The sequence below is a fragment of the Gymnoscopelus microlampas genome, assembly GCF_963454915.1.
Source record: "Gymnoscopelus microlampas genome assembly, chromosome: 9".
Classification (NCBI taxonomy): Eukaryota; Metazoa; Chordata; class Actinopteri; order Myctophiformes; family Myctophidae; genus Gymnoscopelus; species Gymnoscopelus microlampas.
In genome coordinates this window covers 55145192-55161787 of record NC_139946.1, presented here as the reverse complement: position 1 = coordinate 55161787, position 16596 = coordinate 55145192, and the positions used below count along the sequence as shown (strand labels likewise).

Below are 16596 nucleotides of genomic sequence, written 5' to 3'. Positions count from 1 at the left end.
GCAATTTAAAGGAAATTTGCATCAAGTGAGGTTTGAACTGGTAACCTTGGGGTTGAGAGGCACAGATGTAAGCTAGAAGCCATTGGACCAACAGACCTGACCTGGTGAATGAAGAGAGAGAGAGAGAGAGAGAGAGAGAGAGAGAGAGAGAGAGAGAGAGAGAGAGAGAGAGAGAGAGAGAGAGAGAGAGAGAGAGAGAGATGGAAAAAGAATAGATTGAAGAGAGAGATGGAAACGGAATAGATTGAAGAAAGAGAGCGATGGAAACGGAATAGATTGAAGAGAGAGATAGATGGAAACGGAATGGATTGAAGAGAGAGAGAGAGATGGAAACGGAATGGATTGATTGGCCATCTCAACCTATTGCCATTAACAGGAATCGAACCCTCAACCTTCGGATTCACAGGCTGCAACACTACCTATTGTGCTATAGCTTTGTCCAGGCTCATATTGTCTGTAGAAAATAATTAACTCTTGCCTTCTGTCATGAACCAAGCCCCTGTTTCACTAACACTAAGATCACTCGTTCAAAAACCATTTACCAATAGAGAAATTGTATGTCTCCTCGGAACCGAAACCAGTGAAAGCAGCCGATCTACAAGCTCAGAAACACGTTGCTATCTGAAAAGTTTTGAGATTGTAGATCGGCTATTTTCAGAATGAAGTATGTCATACATTGCAAAAACATGGGGTTGAACTAGTGACCTCCGGACTCATAGGCTGCCTTTCTTCTCATTGAGCTAGAGATATGATAGCCCTGGTGGTGTCTGTTGATATATATAACTCTAACCCTAACCTCAGTAAAACAACGCCTAAGCCTATCCTCAAGACTATGTGTAAACCCAAGAATGCCAAATCATGATCATCTCAATACATTGTCAGGGACAGGGACCGCACCAGTGACCCACGGACTCACAGACTGTCTCTCTTCTCATTGAGCTATGTCCTCCCTGACAGTGTCTGTTTTTTTGTCTCCTCAGAACGAACTAGTGAAAGTAGCCGATCTACAAGCTGTTGTTAGATTGTAGATCGGCTATTTTCACAATGAAGTATGTCATACATTGAAAAAACGTACTCTCTCAAATAAGCATTTCAGGTTCTTTAACAATTACACGTGTATTAATTGACACAATCATATTGTCTGCAATGCAACTTTAATGAAGTCTGCATCAAGAGAGGCTTGAACTGGTGACCTTCAGGTTGTGGGGCACACATTTAAGCGAGAAGCCACCAACAGTGAAAAGGGAGTTCACACAGATGACACACTTTCATGCAAATTGCTCAGAAATCCTGGATTTAAATGTTTTTCAAACTGCTCAAAATTGCAGACAATCTAAGGGCAGAGCTTACTGGTCAAAGTGATACATGTGTTCCTCATGAGTCAAGGCACATGTGTAAGCAGGTTTAACGGCTGTCGGCCAAACGAGGCATGACTTTTGCCTGTTTAAAGTTTGCATTTTCAAAAAATTGCTATAGCGCCCCCCTTTGACCAATTGGAGTAAGATTGGTTTCAGTGATACTTGGAATGACCCTCTACAATATTGCAAAGTGTCAAACAAATGTAAGTCTGCATGTATGTGTTAGGGGCAGATGAATAATTGTCATAAAACTGCAATTTTCATTGGCTTATAAAAGCTTAACGTTTTCACTTATGGAAAATCCGCTTGCTCACGTCTGTCGGCATTGGTCCAAAGTTCATGTGTATACAGTTTCGTACAGATTGCTCAATCTGTACGAAGGAAGAGTCTTTTTTACTGCTTTTCATAGAATTCGAAATGGTGGGAGATCTAAAGGTCAGAGGTCAAAAGTCAGAGTGTGAAAGTTGTTAGGCATGAGGAGACGCATGTGTGCATCGAAGTTTCATGGCTGTGGGTCAAACAGGGCATGAGTTGTACCTGTTCAAAGTTGGCATATTTCAATTGAGTGCTACAGCGCCACCCTTCGGCCAATGGTTGTGAGTTTCGGGTTTTCGCCGTTTGGCATAGCCCTCTACCATATTGCCGAATTTCATAAAAAGTGACCACGCGGTTAGGCCAGAACTGGCAAAAGCGGCGGAAGAATAGTGAAAGCCTAGTATCCCAAGAAAGGCTTCGAGCCTGATGGCCTCGAAACCTTAATTATACCTCTGTACCCCATCTCATATTGTTCTTTTGTAAATATAGCTTCATTATTTTCCCCTGCATTTTTTTTGTTTGTACATAATGTTATCTTTGTCTGTATGTTTGTATTGATATTTGAACTGTGGTGCCACTATATATGACTATGAATTGAATACCAAGGACCTCATTGGAAACAAGACCGCAAGGACTTTTTTTGAACGACCTTTTATAGACAAAGTATCATAAATGTAACTGTGCTGTTTTACATTTTTGCCTAATAAAATATTCAATCAATCTCAGAATAGCAACTAGTAGGCTCCATTCCATTGATTGATTATTCCATGAATGTTTGCTGGTGAAAACACAATTTGTATTACTTGTTGTGTCTCTAACTGCTGCCCTGCAACATATTTCATATCATAACATTATTGTACTCTGTAGTTTTGTTTCAATATTTATTTTATCTTTATGAAAAATGTACCTGATTGTTAGTGAATTAAGTTGTCCCCCCCCCCCCCACACACACACACACATATCCCATTTTGAACATGTAACATTAAATCATGAGTTAATTAGTGTTTCATTAATCAATTAGTGTTTCATATCCGTAGAGGTTTGACGCGCTCAACCCACTCTCGTGCACGCTGAATTGCCTTTAACTCAACAGTAAACACAGACACATTATCCCATACGCGGATGCCCTGCAGGAATTGACCCCCGGCCCCGACACACCTTTGGTCACGTATTAGAAGGCCAATATCAGTCACCAGAACCAAGGACGTTTTCAATTAATCTAACATGGATAAAATGGAGTTTTAAGTTACAATAATAAGTACGTCGGGAGAGGCTTATTGTCGGTATCAGCCGAAACGCAGGAGTCTGTCCCCGGTACAATGCACTAGACCCCTGATAGGGTGAGGGATTGCTGAGGTGGAGCGCCACACCTACCATCAACTCCCAGTACTTACCGCACGACTTAAAGCACCCCAGGTCGTGCTACTCAAACGCTAGCCTCGGAAACCCATGCCTTTTTTTTTTTTTTCAAAAGAAAAAAAGCCTGGGAGAACCTTGCAGGAACGCTGGTCTTAGGACCTTGTTATCTCCTAGCCAATCAGAGTGCTCCAAACCCAGGCGCTGGAATCCAGCGCCTGGGTTTGGCTCCGCCCTTCAAGACCATCGATTGGGCTCGTTCTTTCAGTCTACTCAAACGCTGAGTTGGCGATGCCCCGGATCGAACCCATGATCTTGTGGTCCAAGGGTGAGAGCCCTACCGACTGAGCTACCCGTACACAAATGGGTTTATATACAGTAGGAAGGGAACGTGTCTGATAAAATTAATATCAAATATCTAAATACTGATTCAAGCATCTTAAGAACTGTCTGGGGTGAAACATTAAGACATTGAAATGACCCCAACCATGTTTGGAAGTGTAATGTCCCTTTAAACAGCGACCCTGTGACAGATATATGCTGATCAGTGTGTGAACACAGCATGAGAGAGTACAAATGGAACCAAACTTTTGGTTCCCTTTGTACTCTCTCAGAGTTATGGAGGTCCATGAAATTAAAAAGGATTGAAAAGTATGGAGCTAGAACCTGGGTTTTTAGAGTGTTACTAGAACCTTATGCTGGGGTTTCAGAGTGTTACTAGAACCTTGTGCTGGGGTTTCAGAGTGTAACTAGAACTTTGCACAGGGCTTTCAGAGTGTAACTAGAACCTTGAGCAGGGCTTTCAGAGTGTAACTAGAACCTTGAGCAGGGCTTTCAGAGTGTAACTAGAACCTTGAGCAGGGCTTTCAGAGTGTAACTAGAACCTTACGCAGGGGTTTCAGAGTGTAACTAGAGCCTTACGCAGGGGTTTCAGAGTGTAACTCACATTTATTAAACATTGAATGGAACTGTACATCCTTTGTTCTTATCCATTTCATCGTAATCAAAACACTTACACTTAACAGTTCAAGGGGCTGCATGTTTACAGGTTAGAAACTTTGGACACTTTCGCATTCAAAAGCCAAAATTCAGGTTTTTTACCAATTAATACTAAAACATGCTTGTAAATAAGTAACAAAATGAAACATTAGTTTTGTTTAAAGGGGGCATGAACTCCTCGGTTAGGCTCACAGGTTTAAAAACTCCCAGAAAGGTCAAAACAAACATGTCAGGCAATGCAGCTGCAGCTAATTTGATCAAATAACCCATCAACATCTCACTGCTTGTACATGTATGAGTGATACATAAACCCTTCTTGATTCTTGTTTTAAGCTGTACAGTAGGTATACCCAGAGCAGTGGTGGAAAAGTAACTAAGTACATTTACTTGAATACTGTACGAATTTATGCAGGTTGCCATGTTTTTACCCTGATGTAGTTTTTTTTTGTTTTTACCCCTGAACCAGAAAACAAACTACAATACCCAGCAGCCTCGGGTTCCAGCCCCCTTTAAAGAATGGGCGGGTCCACAGAAAGCGCCTTCCTGCCATGCATTTCTATAAGAACGTGTGGGAGCTCTCCTCTTTCTGAGCACTGGGCGTTGCGTAGTAATAATTTAATAATAATAATAATTAACCCCTCGAAAAATGTGTTATGAGCTTGACCCAGGTGTCTCCCAGGCGGCCTATTCTCTACCCATTCAGCAACGGTCGCCCAGTGGTGGAAAGTAACTAAGTACATTTACTTAAGTACTGTACTCAAGTACAATGTTGAGGTATTTGTACTTAACTTGAGTATTTACAATTTACAATACTTCTACGCCACTTCATCTGGCAAATATTTTACTTTTACTCCACTACAATTATTTGAAAACTTTAGTTACTAGTTACTTTGTAGATTTTGATTATTATTACAAAACATACATTAACCACTTGTATACCTATACCCTGTATACATTTCGACCATTTGAAAATAGCAGATCTACAAAAACAATGATGCGATGCAACGCATTGTAAGCTTGTAGATCTGCTATTTTCAAAAGATTTGCATACATTTGAAAACTTGAATTAGGACTTCTGAGTAGGAATTCTGCCTACTGATTACTTTTACTTTTGGTACTTTAAGTACATTTTGAATTCCGGACTTTTACTTAACGTAACAGAGTACGTCTACATCGCAGTATCGATACTTTTACTTAAGTAAAACATGTGAGTACTTTTTCCACCACTGGAAATGAGCCCGACAAAAGAGAGGCATCTTGCTCAGCGCATAGGTCTCTGTGGACATGACGTCCAAAGTGCTCCGTCGCTCAAAAAGTGCTTTCTGTGGAACACAGCCCCTAAAACAGCCCCGAAATCCCCCCCCCCCCCCCATCAATTCACAACCCCTTAATGGCTTTAAAGTTTCGTCCTGTCAAGAACACACCCCCGTCTTTGATCTCTGCGCACACATAACATGGAGAAATGATCTTCAAACTACAGAGGATAGTATTCATGTTCATGTCGTTAATATTTGGAGTTCTTCGATCTATCACTACTTTACAGCAAGACACATTATAGCAGATATTAAACAAAGTTGTTATTTCATAAAGACTTCCACAGAATTATGTGCAAGAATAACAGCCTTCCATATAGAACCCAGTTAAAAGTTTGACTCCAGCAATCCACTCGTTTTCCTGCTTTATAAATACTTAAACAGCGTAACAATACCTGATTCTAGTAGCAAACACAAACGTAACGAGGTTATAACGTCGTATGTGTTTTTAGCGTCTGAATTTTACAGCTCCTAAGTTGCAATATGACTCTTTTCCACTACAAGGGGTTAACCTAGAACTTTCCAGAACACGTGAAGTCCTGTGATGTTTTTCTTTTTTTCCCCGTTTATGTTTCCATTATAACAAACGTAAAGGGAAGTACTTCATAAAAACAAACATGATTCAAAAAAGTCAAAGTAGCTGATCTACAAGCTCACGCCGCATTGCCTTTGTGACGTAGCCTGGTATCCAGCCTGATTCACTACGTTTGGCTGATTTTCTTTTCTCACTTGGCTTATCAGTCTGGCCAGCCTCCATTTCAGTCGTATTTAATGTCGTAGGCAAGTCAGGGAGTGACTCGAGTTTTATATTCAACAACACTGGTGCCCCCCCCCCCCCCCCCCCCCCCCCTACAGACCAATCAGAAGCCGCGGGTCGTTTTCACTCGTGCTGTGCACAGAGAAAAGAGGCTTTCCAGACTGTATAGCGAGTGAGAAACAAAATCCACCGAACGTAGCGAAGCAGTCTGGATCCCAGGCTATTTGCGACGTGCTGTGAGGGTGTAGATCAGCTATTGCACTATTTTCGTTGTAAAGTAACAAGTTCTGGGTTCTGAGAACTCCGGGTTATAGGAACCGAATGAGATTCTGGAAGAAAACGTATCTTAAACCGATTGGTATGGAAACAAACCCAGAACCTGAGACATTTGTCACGGTTCACTTGTAGTTGTTGCTGTTGTTGTTGTTGTTGTAGTCGATAAGAGCCAACAGTCGTGTTGTTTGTGTGTAGTTGTACATTGATAAGTTACATTATAGGTTGTTGTTGTTGAATATACGGTACATTATCAGCAGTACTACCAGAAATGCATAATTCTTCCTGCGTTTTCACTGGCCTTTATAAGCGTCTCTCTCTCCTACCCACAATGCCTCAGTTCAGTGTACATGTGGTAGCTATAAGCATGCGGTCAGTCAGCAGAGAGACCAGGTTTTTTTTTGTTCATTTTTTTGGCCCACAGGGAAGTTTAGGAAGGTTCTCATATATCTGCATGTATTTACAATACTGTTTAAAGGAGCACATCGGCCATTTTCAACCTTATCTTCGTTTTAATTGGTCATTCATTTAACGCTCATCATAAAATGGAACCAGTTTTGTCTAGTCACTCTGCTTCTCGGGGGAGGGCTGTGGACGGTTCAGAAACCTGCCTACCAGTGACATCATCGGTAGGCAGGTTTGGTAATTTCAAACGATTTTATGTTGTATAGATGAAAGAACGACGGCTTCTATTTCAGCACGCTAACTTTCCAGGAAGAGAAAGGTCGTAGTTTATATTATCTTGAAATGCCCCATCGATGATGTCACCGGGTGACAGGTTTGTGAGCTGTTCACAGCCCACCAATGAGAACACAGAGTGAGCAGACCGACATGGTGTCGTCGTTACGATGAGCGTTAGTGAGGACCAATAGGCTCTCTGCATGCAAATAACAAACAACATGACACCTTCATAGGTGTTTCCCGTTCAAATCTGCTGCTGAGCCAATCAAATGAAGCTGTAAGAAACTGAAAGGGAAACAGGACGACTGTAGTTCCCGTCTGGAAAAGGGAACTTTGAACAGTCATGCGCAGAGCCTGTTATATAGAGACACGGTGGAAAATTGGTGAAGTGCTCCTTTAAGACAAGATCACAGGTACCACGCAGAGTTCTTCTCCAGCAGTAGCAGATAGTTTGGAGATCTACAGTGTTTAGCTTATTTCCTGCAGCAGTGTAAAGACATGAGAGTGACGACGTTATGTTTGGCTTATGAAGGGTGGAGCGTATAAAATACTTCACTTTTCACTGACATTTTGTGTCCTTTTGTGATTCTGTCTGTCAAACAGTCATTTGAAGTCAACAAAGCGTAACTGAGTTTGTTCCTTCAGAGGTTTTGCATAAAACTTTTTCTTTTTAGCGTTGATGGTGAGTCGATCTTCTGGCGTGGCGGCTTGAAGGTGGCTCGTTGTCTTTGCTGTGTGTTTGCACCACTTCTCTAACAGGCAAATGGTTTATATACAAATACAAAAAACGTACTAAAAAAAGTGTAACCTCCTGTTTTTGTGTTGCCCCTCCCAACGTTTGCAGTTCCTCTTCACAATGCATTCATCCAACTAGTACTAAAGGGAACCAGACGGAGGTGAGAGAGAGAGAGAGGGGACAAATTGTTCTTGTTTTCGGAGATTAAACGTGAATGCAGTGAAGAGAGGGTGAGAAATCAAAACCGTCACTAACACGCTACTCCTGATCCACCTGAGGGTTAGTGCCGTTCCGGGACACAGTAAAGGCCCTGACACAACGCGAGCGTCAGACCCGTCGCGTTAACATTGTTCACAAGAACCCGCAGCCATACCGGAGGCGTCAAGTTGGACAAAACCTGTTGACCAGTCCTCTCAGAAGTTCGTTTTTTTTATTTTGGAGACTTTGGAGACGTAGACACGCGGGACCATCTGAAATTAGTTGGAGCAACACTAGAAAGGTAACCTCTTTTTTTGTATTTCTTGACACGCTTCAGTAGCGCTTTCAGTGTGTCACAGGGCCTTAAGAAGTCGTCAAGGCTTCACAGGAACCAGGAACCAGAGTCCTAAGTCCTAGTCTTAAGACCCAGCCTTGTCTACTGATTTCTCGCTGATTGTTGCAGCCTGGTTCTGGTTCTAAGGGTCCTGTTGGCAGCACACTAGAGGTGTTCATGGGTCCAAAAACAATTGGAACAGAGGAAATTGGACCCGGTCCGACCGGACCGGTAGAATGTATGTCGCCATGGGACTGGGGATGCAGTGAAGAGGCTGAGCAAGGGTCATTCACCCGAGGTAAAAAACAAACAAAAACAAAACAGTCACTAACACTGATCCACCTGAGTGTTAGTGTCTTTCGGGGACACGGGAAGAGTTTTCCAGGTGTAAGCAGACTGGCTCAGAACCTCTGCCTGAAGACCAAAAAAAACAGTTTGAATCCTAGGCGTTACGCAGGCTTTGGGGAACCAGGCATGGAGTCTGTCCTATGAGTAGAGCCCGACCAAAATATGGTTTGGTAATTCTTTCAAACTACAACATCGTATCGGCAGTCAGTATGTCCCGACTTTTAAACACTTGAAAAAAGGTTTAAAATACGTGTTTTTTTCTTCTTTTTTTCGTCATATAACTTAAATGTTCTTAAATTTATTAGAAACTTTAGCACTTTTTTGGGGGGCTTCGGTCGGGCTCTACCTTTGGCCCAGAGTCCAAATTCCCAGTCTTAAGACTCTGTCTTCTCTAAGTCCTAGTCTTAAGACTCTGTCTTCTGTAAGTCCTAGTCTTAAGACTCTGTCTTCTCTAAGTCCCGGTCTTAAGACTCAGTCTTTTCCACTGTTTTCTCGCCGATGGCTGCAGCCTGGTTCTGGGCCTGAGCGTCCTGGAGGCAGCAGGCCATGGGACTGGGGATGTAGTTGAAGGGAGTGACCCGGGCCGCCTTGCTGGGCGACCCCTGGCGGAAATGGACCGCTCCGCCACCGCTGCCCGTTTGACTCTCGGAGTTGGTCGTGGTGGATGCGGCGGCATAGCTCCTCGTCCAGGCGTCAGAGTCTCCTCCGTCGGGCAGGTTGCTCCCGGAGGTAGAGCTGTAACGATCGTGAAATTTCAGTTGATGATTAATTGTCGTAAGAATAATTGCGATTGATGATTTAGTTAATTGTTTTTTTGGAACTGATCATTGGAACATAGAAATGAAAATTACAGTTCTGTTTGGCTTTTAGGCTTTGTAAACAAAAATGACATAATATGGCAAATAACTTAATAATAATGACAATGACTGGTACCATTGATTACAATAAATAATGTAGTATACCAGCCCATACAGCAAAGTTTCAGTCATAGTCTTTTGAATCAAATTTTGTTTTAGTCATATTTTATTAATCTTGAAATAGTTAAATAACTAAATAACATAAGATTTTAGTCAACTAAATCTACAGTTGATTTAGTGGGGTCAACCCTATGTTCCCCCACCAAGGTTAGGGTTAGGGTTATGTTTTATGTTGCACCGCAAGTGACTGAGGGGGAACGGTATTTCATTTTCTGTATGTATGTAAGTACGTGGGGAAAGTGACAAATAAAGTGATTCTGATTCTGGGATTCTAAAATGTATGTTGGCGGGCCTTGATGGCGTCGTAATCCCCGATTTATATTTTTGCTGCGTGCCGAAAATAGCCAATCTAGTTTTATTTGTTGACCAAATGTTCAGTTTAGTCGTAGTTTTAGTCATCATAGCTTAGTTTTTATTTCGTTTTTTATTTCGAAAAAATTATGTAATAGTTGTGATATGGCCCTACCCAGAGGGGCCGCCGATCTTCCTGAGCAGGAGGAGTTTGGCTGCCTCCTCCTCCTCGGATGAGGAGACGATGGGAACGCCATCGTTGGCCGGAGACGTGCTGGAGTTGGTCTTGCTGCTGCCGTGGACGGGATCTTCCGTCTGCACGGTGGCATCGCTCATCTTGCGCGACGCGATCACGATGGTGGGCAGTTTCTTCCCCAGAGGAGGCGCTGCTGTTGCTGCCGCTGCCACTGCCACCGATAGCTTCATGGGTCTGTCCTCTTCGGCCTCCGGGGAAGGAGCCAAGGGGAGAGCGCTTTCTGGCAGGGTGCTCTTCAGGATCTGAGTCACGTCCTCGTCCTTGATCCTCCTCCAGGTGACACGGGATCCGGTCCGCTTCTTATGGAATAATGACAAAACAAAACAAAAACCAAACATTTTACAAAGCGCTTTTCTAAACAGTGTTACAAAGGGCTTTACAACGATATCCAAGATGTAGCTGGGAGCCAGGCCTTGCAGGGCTTTCAAAGTCCTCAGTAGAATCAGTAAAATCTACTGTAAAACTCACAATGGACTGTGAAACTCACAATGGACTGTGAAACTCACAATGGACTGTGAAACTCATGATGGATTGTGAAACTCACCAGTGGCGTGCACAGACATTTTGAGGGGCAGGTGCTCAAGTAAATTATACTTTTCTACAAGCTCACAACGCCTCGCAGCGCGAGGCGTTGTGGGCTTGTAGATCTGCTATTTTTGGCTAAAGTTCTCCTCAGAAAAGGGATGCTAGAGTTCGAGTGGTTATGGTAAAAAGAAAAATCATATCACATAAAGATTTGGCGGACCCCCTGTAGTAACTCTGAGGACCCCCCAGGGGTCCCGGGCCCCCTGTTGAAGACCCCTGCTGTAAACTGAAAAAAAAAAAAACTTTTTTTTTCTTTTTTTCAAAAGGGCACTTCTGGTCAAGAGGCAAAGGGCAGGTGCTATCTGTGCACGTCCCTGAAACTCACAATGGATTGTGAAACTCACGATGGATTGTGAAACTCACAATGGATTGTGAAACTCACGATGGATTGTGAAACTCACAATGGACTGTAAAACTCACAATGGATTGTGAAACTCACGATGGACTGTGAAACTCACGATGGATTGTGAAACTCACGATGGATCGTGAAACTCACAATCGAGGTTGAAACTCACCTTCTTGGTGTCGTCCTCACTCTTGGCTCGTCCGCTGGAGTCGGAGGAGGAGGAGCGTAGCGAGGAGCGGCTGGTCACTCTGCTCAGGATGTTGATGCTGGGCGAGGAGGCGTGGCGTTTGAAGTTCTCGTTGTTGTTGTTTTCCTGCTGCTGCTGACGCTGCTGCCTGACACCCGTTACCCTGCTGCCCCCCCCGGCGCTCCTCTGAGCCACCCTGTTAAACACAAGACAAGGCAAGTTGATGTGTGGAGCAGCACCTCAACAACAAGACAATTCAATGTTCTTTACATAAAACATCAACCTCATCTTAGACCCTCTATATTTAATAAAATGGACTTGAGTTAACTCCCCAAATCTATTTGTAGAAGATAGCTAATCTGCAAGCTACAAGAGTTTCTAAATCTGCAAAAAAAAAATCAAGGATGCTGACGTTCAAATGGTTAAGCAAAATAAACACGTCAAAACAGGACATTTGAATTCAGTAAAAGTGACATGGTTAAACACCTATCTCCTTAACAGACAATACCTATTCAGGACACACAAAGAAAATAAAGAAAATAAGAGAATAAATACAGTGCATAAGTGCTTACCTGCAAGGGCTTTCAGAACTGGTTCTCCTGGCCGGTCGCCTGGAGGAGAGGTCCCGCTCGCTGGAGCTGGCTCTGGCCAGGGTGGAGGTCTGCTTCTGCAGCCCTGGATCCTGGGTTCTGCTCTGAGACTGTGGAGGTCTGCTCTGTGACTGTGGAGGTCTGCTCTGTGACTGCACAGGCCGTTGTTGTCCCGGCCCCTTGCCCTGCATGGCCCTCCTGGGTCCCTGCACGGCTGCCTTCAGCTCCTGACAACGGGATGAGCAGAGGAAGACCGCAGCGGCCGGCGGAGGCGGGGCTCTGTGTGGCGAGCCGCGCTGACCCCCGGAAGGCCCCCCGGAGCGCCCGGGACTGTCGCCGCGTCGGCCCATGCTCTTGGATTCCTTGATGAAGGTCAACTGTCTCAGGAAGCCGTTGCGATCAGACTCGCTGCTGCTGCTGCTGGAGTGGACGGAAGTCATCCGGACCAGGTCGAAACGATTGGCCGGAATAATCCGTTTCCCGACAACCTGAGCGGTCTGTCTAGTGTTGACGCCAGTAGGTTGGTTGGTCACCAGAGGAGACAGAGTTCTGGGCTGCCTTGCCGAAGTCTGCATGAACGGGATACGGACCGGTGACTTCTGAGTCTTAATGGGGGATCGGGGGCCCTGGCTTAAGACTGGAGAGCGTCCCTTTCTTTCTGGCGGACTGCTAGCAGGTGGGCTACTAGCTGGCGTGGAGCTCTTCTTCTGAATGTTTTTATTAGTTTGAGTCGGGGAACATATCCTCTTCTGTGACTGTTTAGAAGGTGTGGAGCTTTGTGAGGATCCAGAGGAGGAGCTTTTTGGAATCCTAGGAGGAGGAGTCGAGCTCCTTTTAGGCAAAGACAGCTCCATGTCCTGAGGTCGACTCAAACGGTGAAGACTCTTTGACCGGTGCTGAGCGAGCCCCGGGTTCTTTGGAGAATTGGTCGAGACTTTCTTAGGTGGTCTTTGCGATAGGGTTGTCTCCTTTTTAGGCGTATATGTGACCGTTCTGCCTCTAAAAACGACTGGCATGTTAGGGACCGGTTTACGCTTGTCAAAATCCAAGGGTTTGTTGGCCTTTTTGTCTTTGGCGAACTTCCTCTCTTTGGGCGTGAAGCTGGACGTTGACATGAACGAAAGGACGGATTCTGTCTCCTCCGAGGATGGCTCCTGAGACTTGGACGCTTGCAACTCTGTGACGACAGAGTTGGCCCCTTCCTGTATGGCTCTCCATTCGACGCTGTTGAGGTCTGAGTCTTTGTCGGACGCCATGTCGTCACTGTCAAACTCTTGGTCCATGTTCCATCCGTCCGAGCTCTTTTGCAAGTTCTTCTTTTGTTTCTGGGCCTTGTCGGCTTTCTTCTTTCTGGTGGGGGCCTTCTTCCTGCTGTGTCTGGGCATGGCGGACGTTATGCACTTCTGAAGGAGGTCATCTTCCGAATCCATGCTCACCGAGCTGGGCGAGCTTTGTTCCTCGTACTGGATGTGCATAGACTTCTGCTGAGCCAGGCCATGGCTTTTATTGTGTCTGTTTTTGGCCCACATCTGCTGGGTTGTCGATTTGTGGTCGTCAAACTCGGCGTCGCTAAGAGAACTGAGAGAGGTGCTGAGGGAGTAGCACGTCGGGGCGTCGGATTTGATCAGATTCTGTTTGATCCGATGGAACCCTTTGGCCTTCACTTGGGAATTATCGATTCTGCCGATGTTGGTCATGCTGCGGGAGAGGGTGTTTCTGCTCGCCTCTCTCGTCTGCTTCCTTCCCGTTCGTTTTTCCTTTTGGTCGTCGTAAAAGCAGTAGATCTCTTCCTCGGTGGGCGATTGATGTTGCATCGGTTGAAAGACTCTGTTTCCTTGCAGCGATCCATTATTTTGGGTTCCTTCTGTGTTTTGCTTAATCACAGGCAGCTCCAGTTTTCTCGCCAGGACTTGTCCCTTCCTCTGCCTTTGATGACTGGGTGACTGTTCGCGGTTCCGTTGACTAGCCACTCTGTCAGCCACCTCTTTGCTCTGCATCAGCACTCGTTGAGTAGGGATCACGTGTTTGGTTGTTCGACTCATCGGTTGGCAGCTCATCATCCTAATGGGTTTATGGAAGTGAGAGAAGATCCTGAGGTCTTCAATCCTCTTTGCCTCGTCATCGTCCACTTCTGGCTTGTTCATGTTTCTCACTCGCCAATCTTTTGCCCCTTTTTCCTTCACAGGGTACTGAAGTGTCTCGTCGCTTAATGACGTCGTGCTGGAGAAGTTGACGGGAGTACCTTCCGCAGAATCCGTGAATGACGAATCGTCAAAATGGAACTCCTTCTGCGGTATAATGAATTTTCTCCCGGGAACTATTTGGGTTCCACCGTTTGGCAGCATCATGTATACAGGAAGCTGTATGGGTTTACCAGTGTGGGAGTTTATAATATGGGCAGGAATGTTGGTCATGAGGGAAGGCCTCACTTTCCTGAACTTGGAGGGCATCGCCGAATTGATGCATTCCTTGAGGATTTCTATGTCGTCGTCAGAGTTCCCTTCGCTGTACCTCTCCCCGTGGTCCATTGCCTGCTCGTCCTCCTCTGGGTTTCTGTCGTTTTGCTGGAGCAGCGGAGTCAGTTTAAGCTCCACGTCTTTCTGGATGTAGTGCTCGTGAAGAGGCAGAGCACTCAGGCTGGACGCACAGGAGAAGTTCTCTGTGGGCTTTTCCACAGTGAAGTAGATCATAGTGTCCAGGTCCTGAGGAAGGTTGAACCTCTCCTTGAAGTCTGTGATTTCCATGAACTTCCGCAGGTTGGTTTCCCACTGACCCACGGCGATCCCGGCACTCTGGGGTTCCGTTCCGTTGGGCTCCATGCAGCACGGAGTCTTGCTGCGACTCGGAGGCATGGTTTGCCCCGGACTGTCGGGAAGATCGCTCGGGCTGATGGTCCCGTCGATCATCTCGCTGCAGGGGTCGCTCTGGATGGAGCTGGCGATGGAAGGAGCCTCGAAGCTCCCCAGAGAACTGACGGAGCTGCAGCGACTCATGACCAGTGGAGTCTCATGAATGTAGTTTTCAGAAGAACTGGACGGAGATCTATCTTCGGGTAAGGCCGGTGAAGCTCCCCTCAGGAAGACCTTCTCTCTTTTGGAGGAGCAGGGAATCTCGATGGGCTCAGTTGCCTCTTTGCTGGGGAAGGTTTTGGAGTCCGTCACCAGCAGCTGGCTGTCGCTCAGATCCTCCAATGTCTCGTCCTCGTCGGCTCCCCTCACTACCTCTTCGCCGTCTTCCACCTCGATGATCTCCAGTGACGAGTCGCTCTCCAGCTCGTTCTCGCTCTGACTCTGTCCGTCCAGCGCGCCGTCGCCGGACGAGAGGGAGGACAGCGAACTACAGCGGGAGAAACAGATGGGCGTGTTCTCCACCGAGTACTTCTGGACCGTCTCCATCGGCCCGATGGTGGTCGGGCTTCTGGCGGCGCTCATCGGCGAGAACTTGGTGATGCTTCCTCCGGTCATGACGGTCGGGACCCAGGCTTGTCTCCTCATGGCCTGGGCAGCTTGAACGTTGATGGTGGTCTTCGCTACGCCGAACTTGGCCACGCTCTGGATGAGCGGGACGTGCTGGTACGAGGGCGACAGCTTAATGGACGCCATGCTGACATCAGAGGAGAATTTAGTCGCAACACTGACCGGCGTCTGTAGCGCCGCTTCCTGGTTCTTCTCTGTGTCAGCGCTTCCGAGCTCTGGAGCCTTCAGCTCCTTGTTGTCCACAGAATCTCTCTCCGGGACCTCCATCTGTCTGCTGTCGTTCGGGCCGGGAATTCCGGTGTTCAGGTACTCCTGATTGGCTACTTTGAGATCGAGTTGGTTGGGTCGTTTTTGTTGCGCGGCCGCGACTTTGGCCGCCAAGGGCCTGAGCTGGTCTTTGCTGCCGCAGTAGCCGTCGCTGGTGCTGCCGCTGTTGAGGCTGTCCGTGGAGAGGCTGGTTTGGGCCGTTTTGAGGCGTATCAGGGCGTGGGCTCTGCTGAGGCGCTCCCTGTGGGCCACGCTGCTGGTGTCCGACAGACGGCAGGGCGAGCAGGACTTGGCTCTGGCCTCGTTGAGTTCGTCCAGTCCGTAAGGCCAGTCGGCGAACGGATCCTCGGAGCTCAGACTGAAGCTATCCTCGGAGGACGTGTGCATGGTGATGTCCTCCACCAGGCGGTCGATCTTGGCCACGGTGTTGGTGATCTTCTTTGCCAGCTTCTCCGCGGCGGCGGACACGTCGTCGTCAGGACCGTGGGGGGCGTGTCTCTTCTCGGCGGTGGCGGCGGTCTGATGCGGCGGCTCAACGTCTCTCTCGGGCTCGCTGTCCTTCTTTCGGGGCTGGTAGTAGAAAAAGTAGTAGTAGTTTAGTATGTTAAAAAGATATAATGTAAGTGTACAAAGATTATTGAAAGTATACTTTACTTTTGAGTGCTTAACTCTTTGACTGCCAGAGTTTTTCAGTAAAGTGTCAGCCCAGTGCCAGAGATTCTGAGTATTTTGCCCCATCTTTGATGACTCACAGCATATGTTGTGTTTTGACTAAAATGACACAAAATATCTCAAAAGAGAGCTGTGGCTGTCTACTTTACGCAGGACAAAAAAGTGAGTTGCTAGCATATGCCATTCTGTAGTTATCGGCAGTTGAATATAGCTTGGTTTCAGCGAAATCAGCCCTTTTCAAATGTAAACCTGAGAAAACAGGCTTTTAGTGAAAGATGCTC

The 16596-nt window shown here is 46.2% G+C and overlaps 1 protein-coding gene across 1 annotated transcript in view; it reads right to left on the bottom strand.

Annotated features, from left to right (window-relative positions):
• Positions 1–9132: 9132 nt before the first annotated feature.
• apc2 (APC regulator of WNT signaling pathway 2) overlaps positions 9133–16596 on the bottom strand; it is a gene marked incomplete at both ends in the record, with an annotated part of 57142 nt that continues 49678 nt past the window's right edge. Inside the window, 4 exons of the mRNA XM_084066250.1 lie at positions 9133–9403; positions 10112–10491; positions 11293–11506; positions 11883–16213. Of these exons, the coding sequence (XP_083922376.1) occupies positions 9133–9403; positions 10112–10491; positions 11293–11506; positions 11883–16213 (5196 nt within the window). The remainder of the gene's footprint in view (positions 9404–10111; positions 10492–11292; positions 11507–11882; positions 16214–16596) is intronic.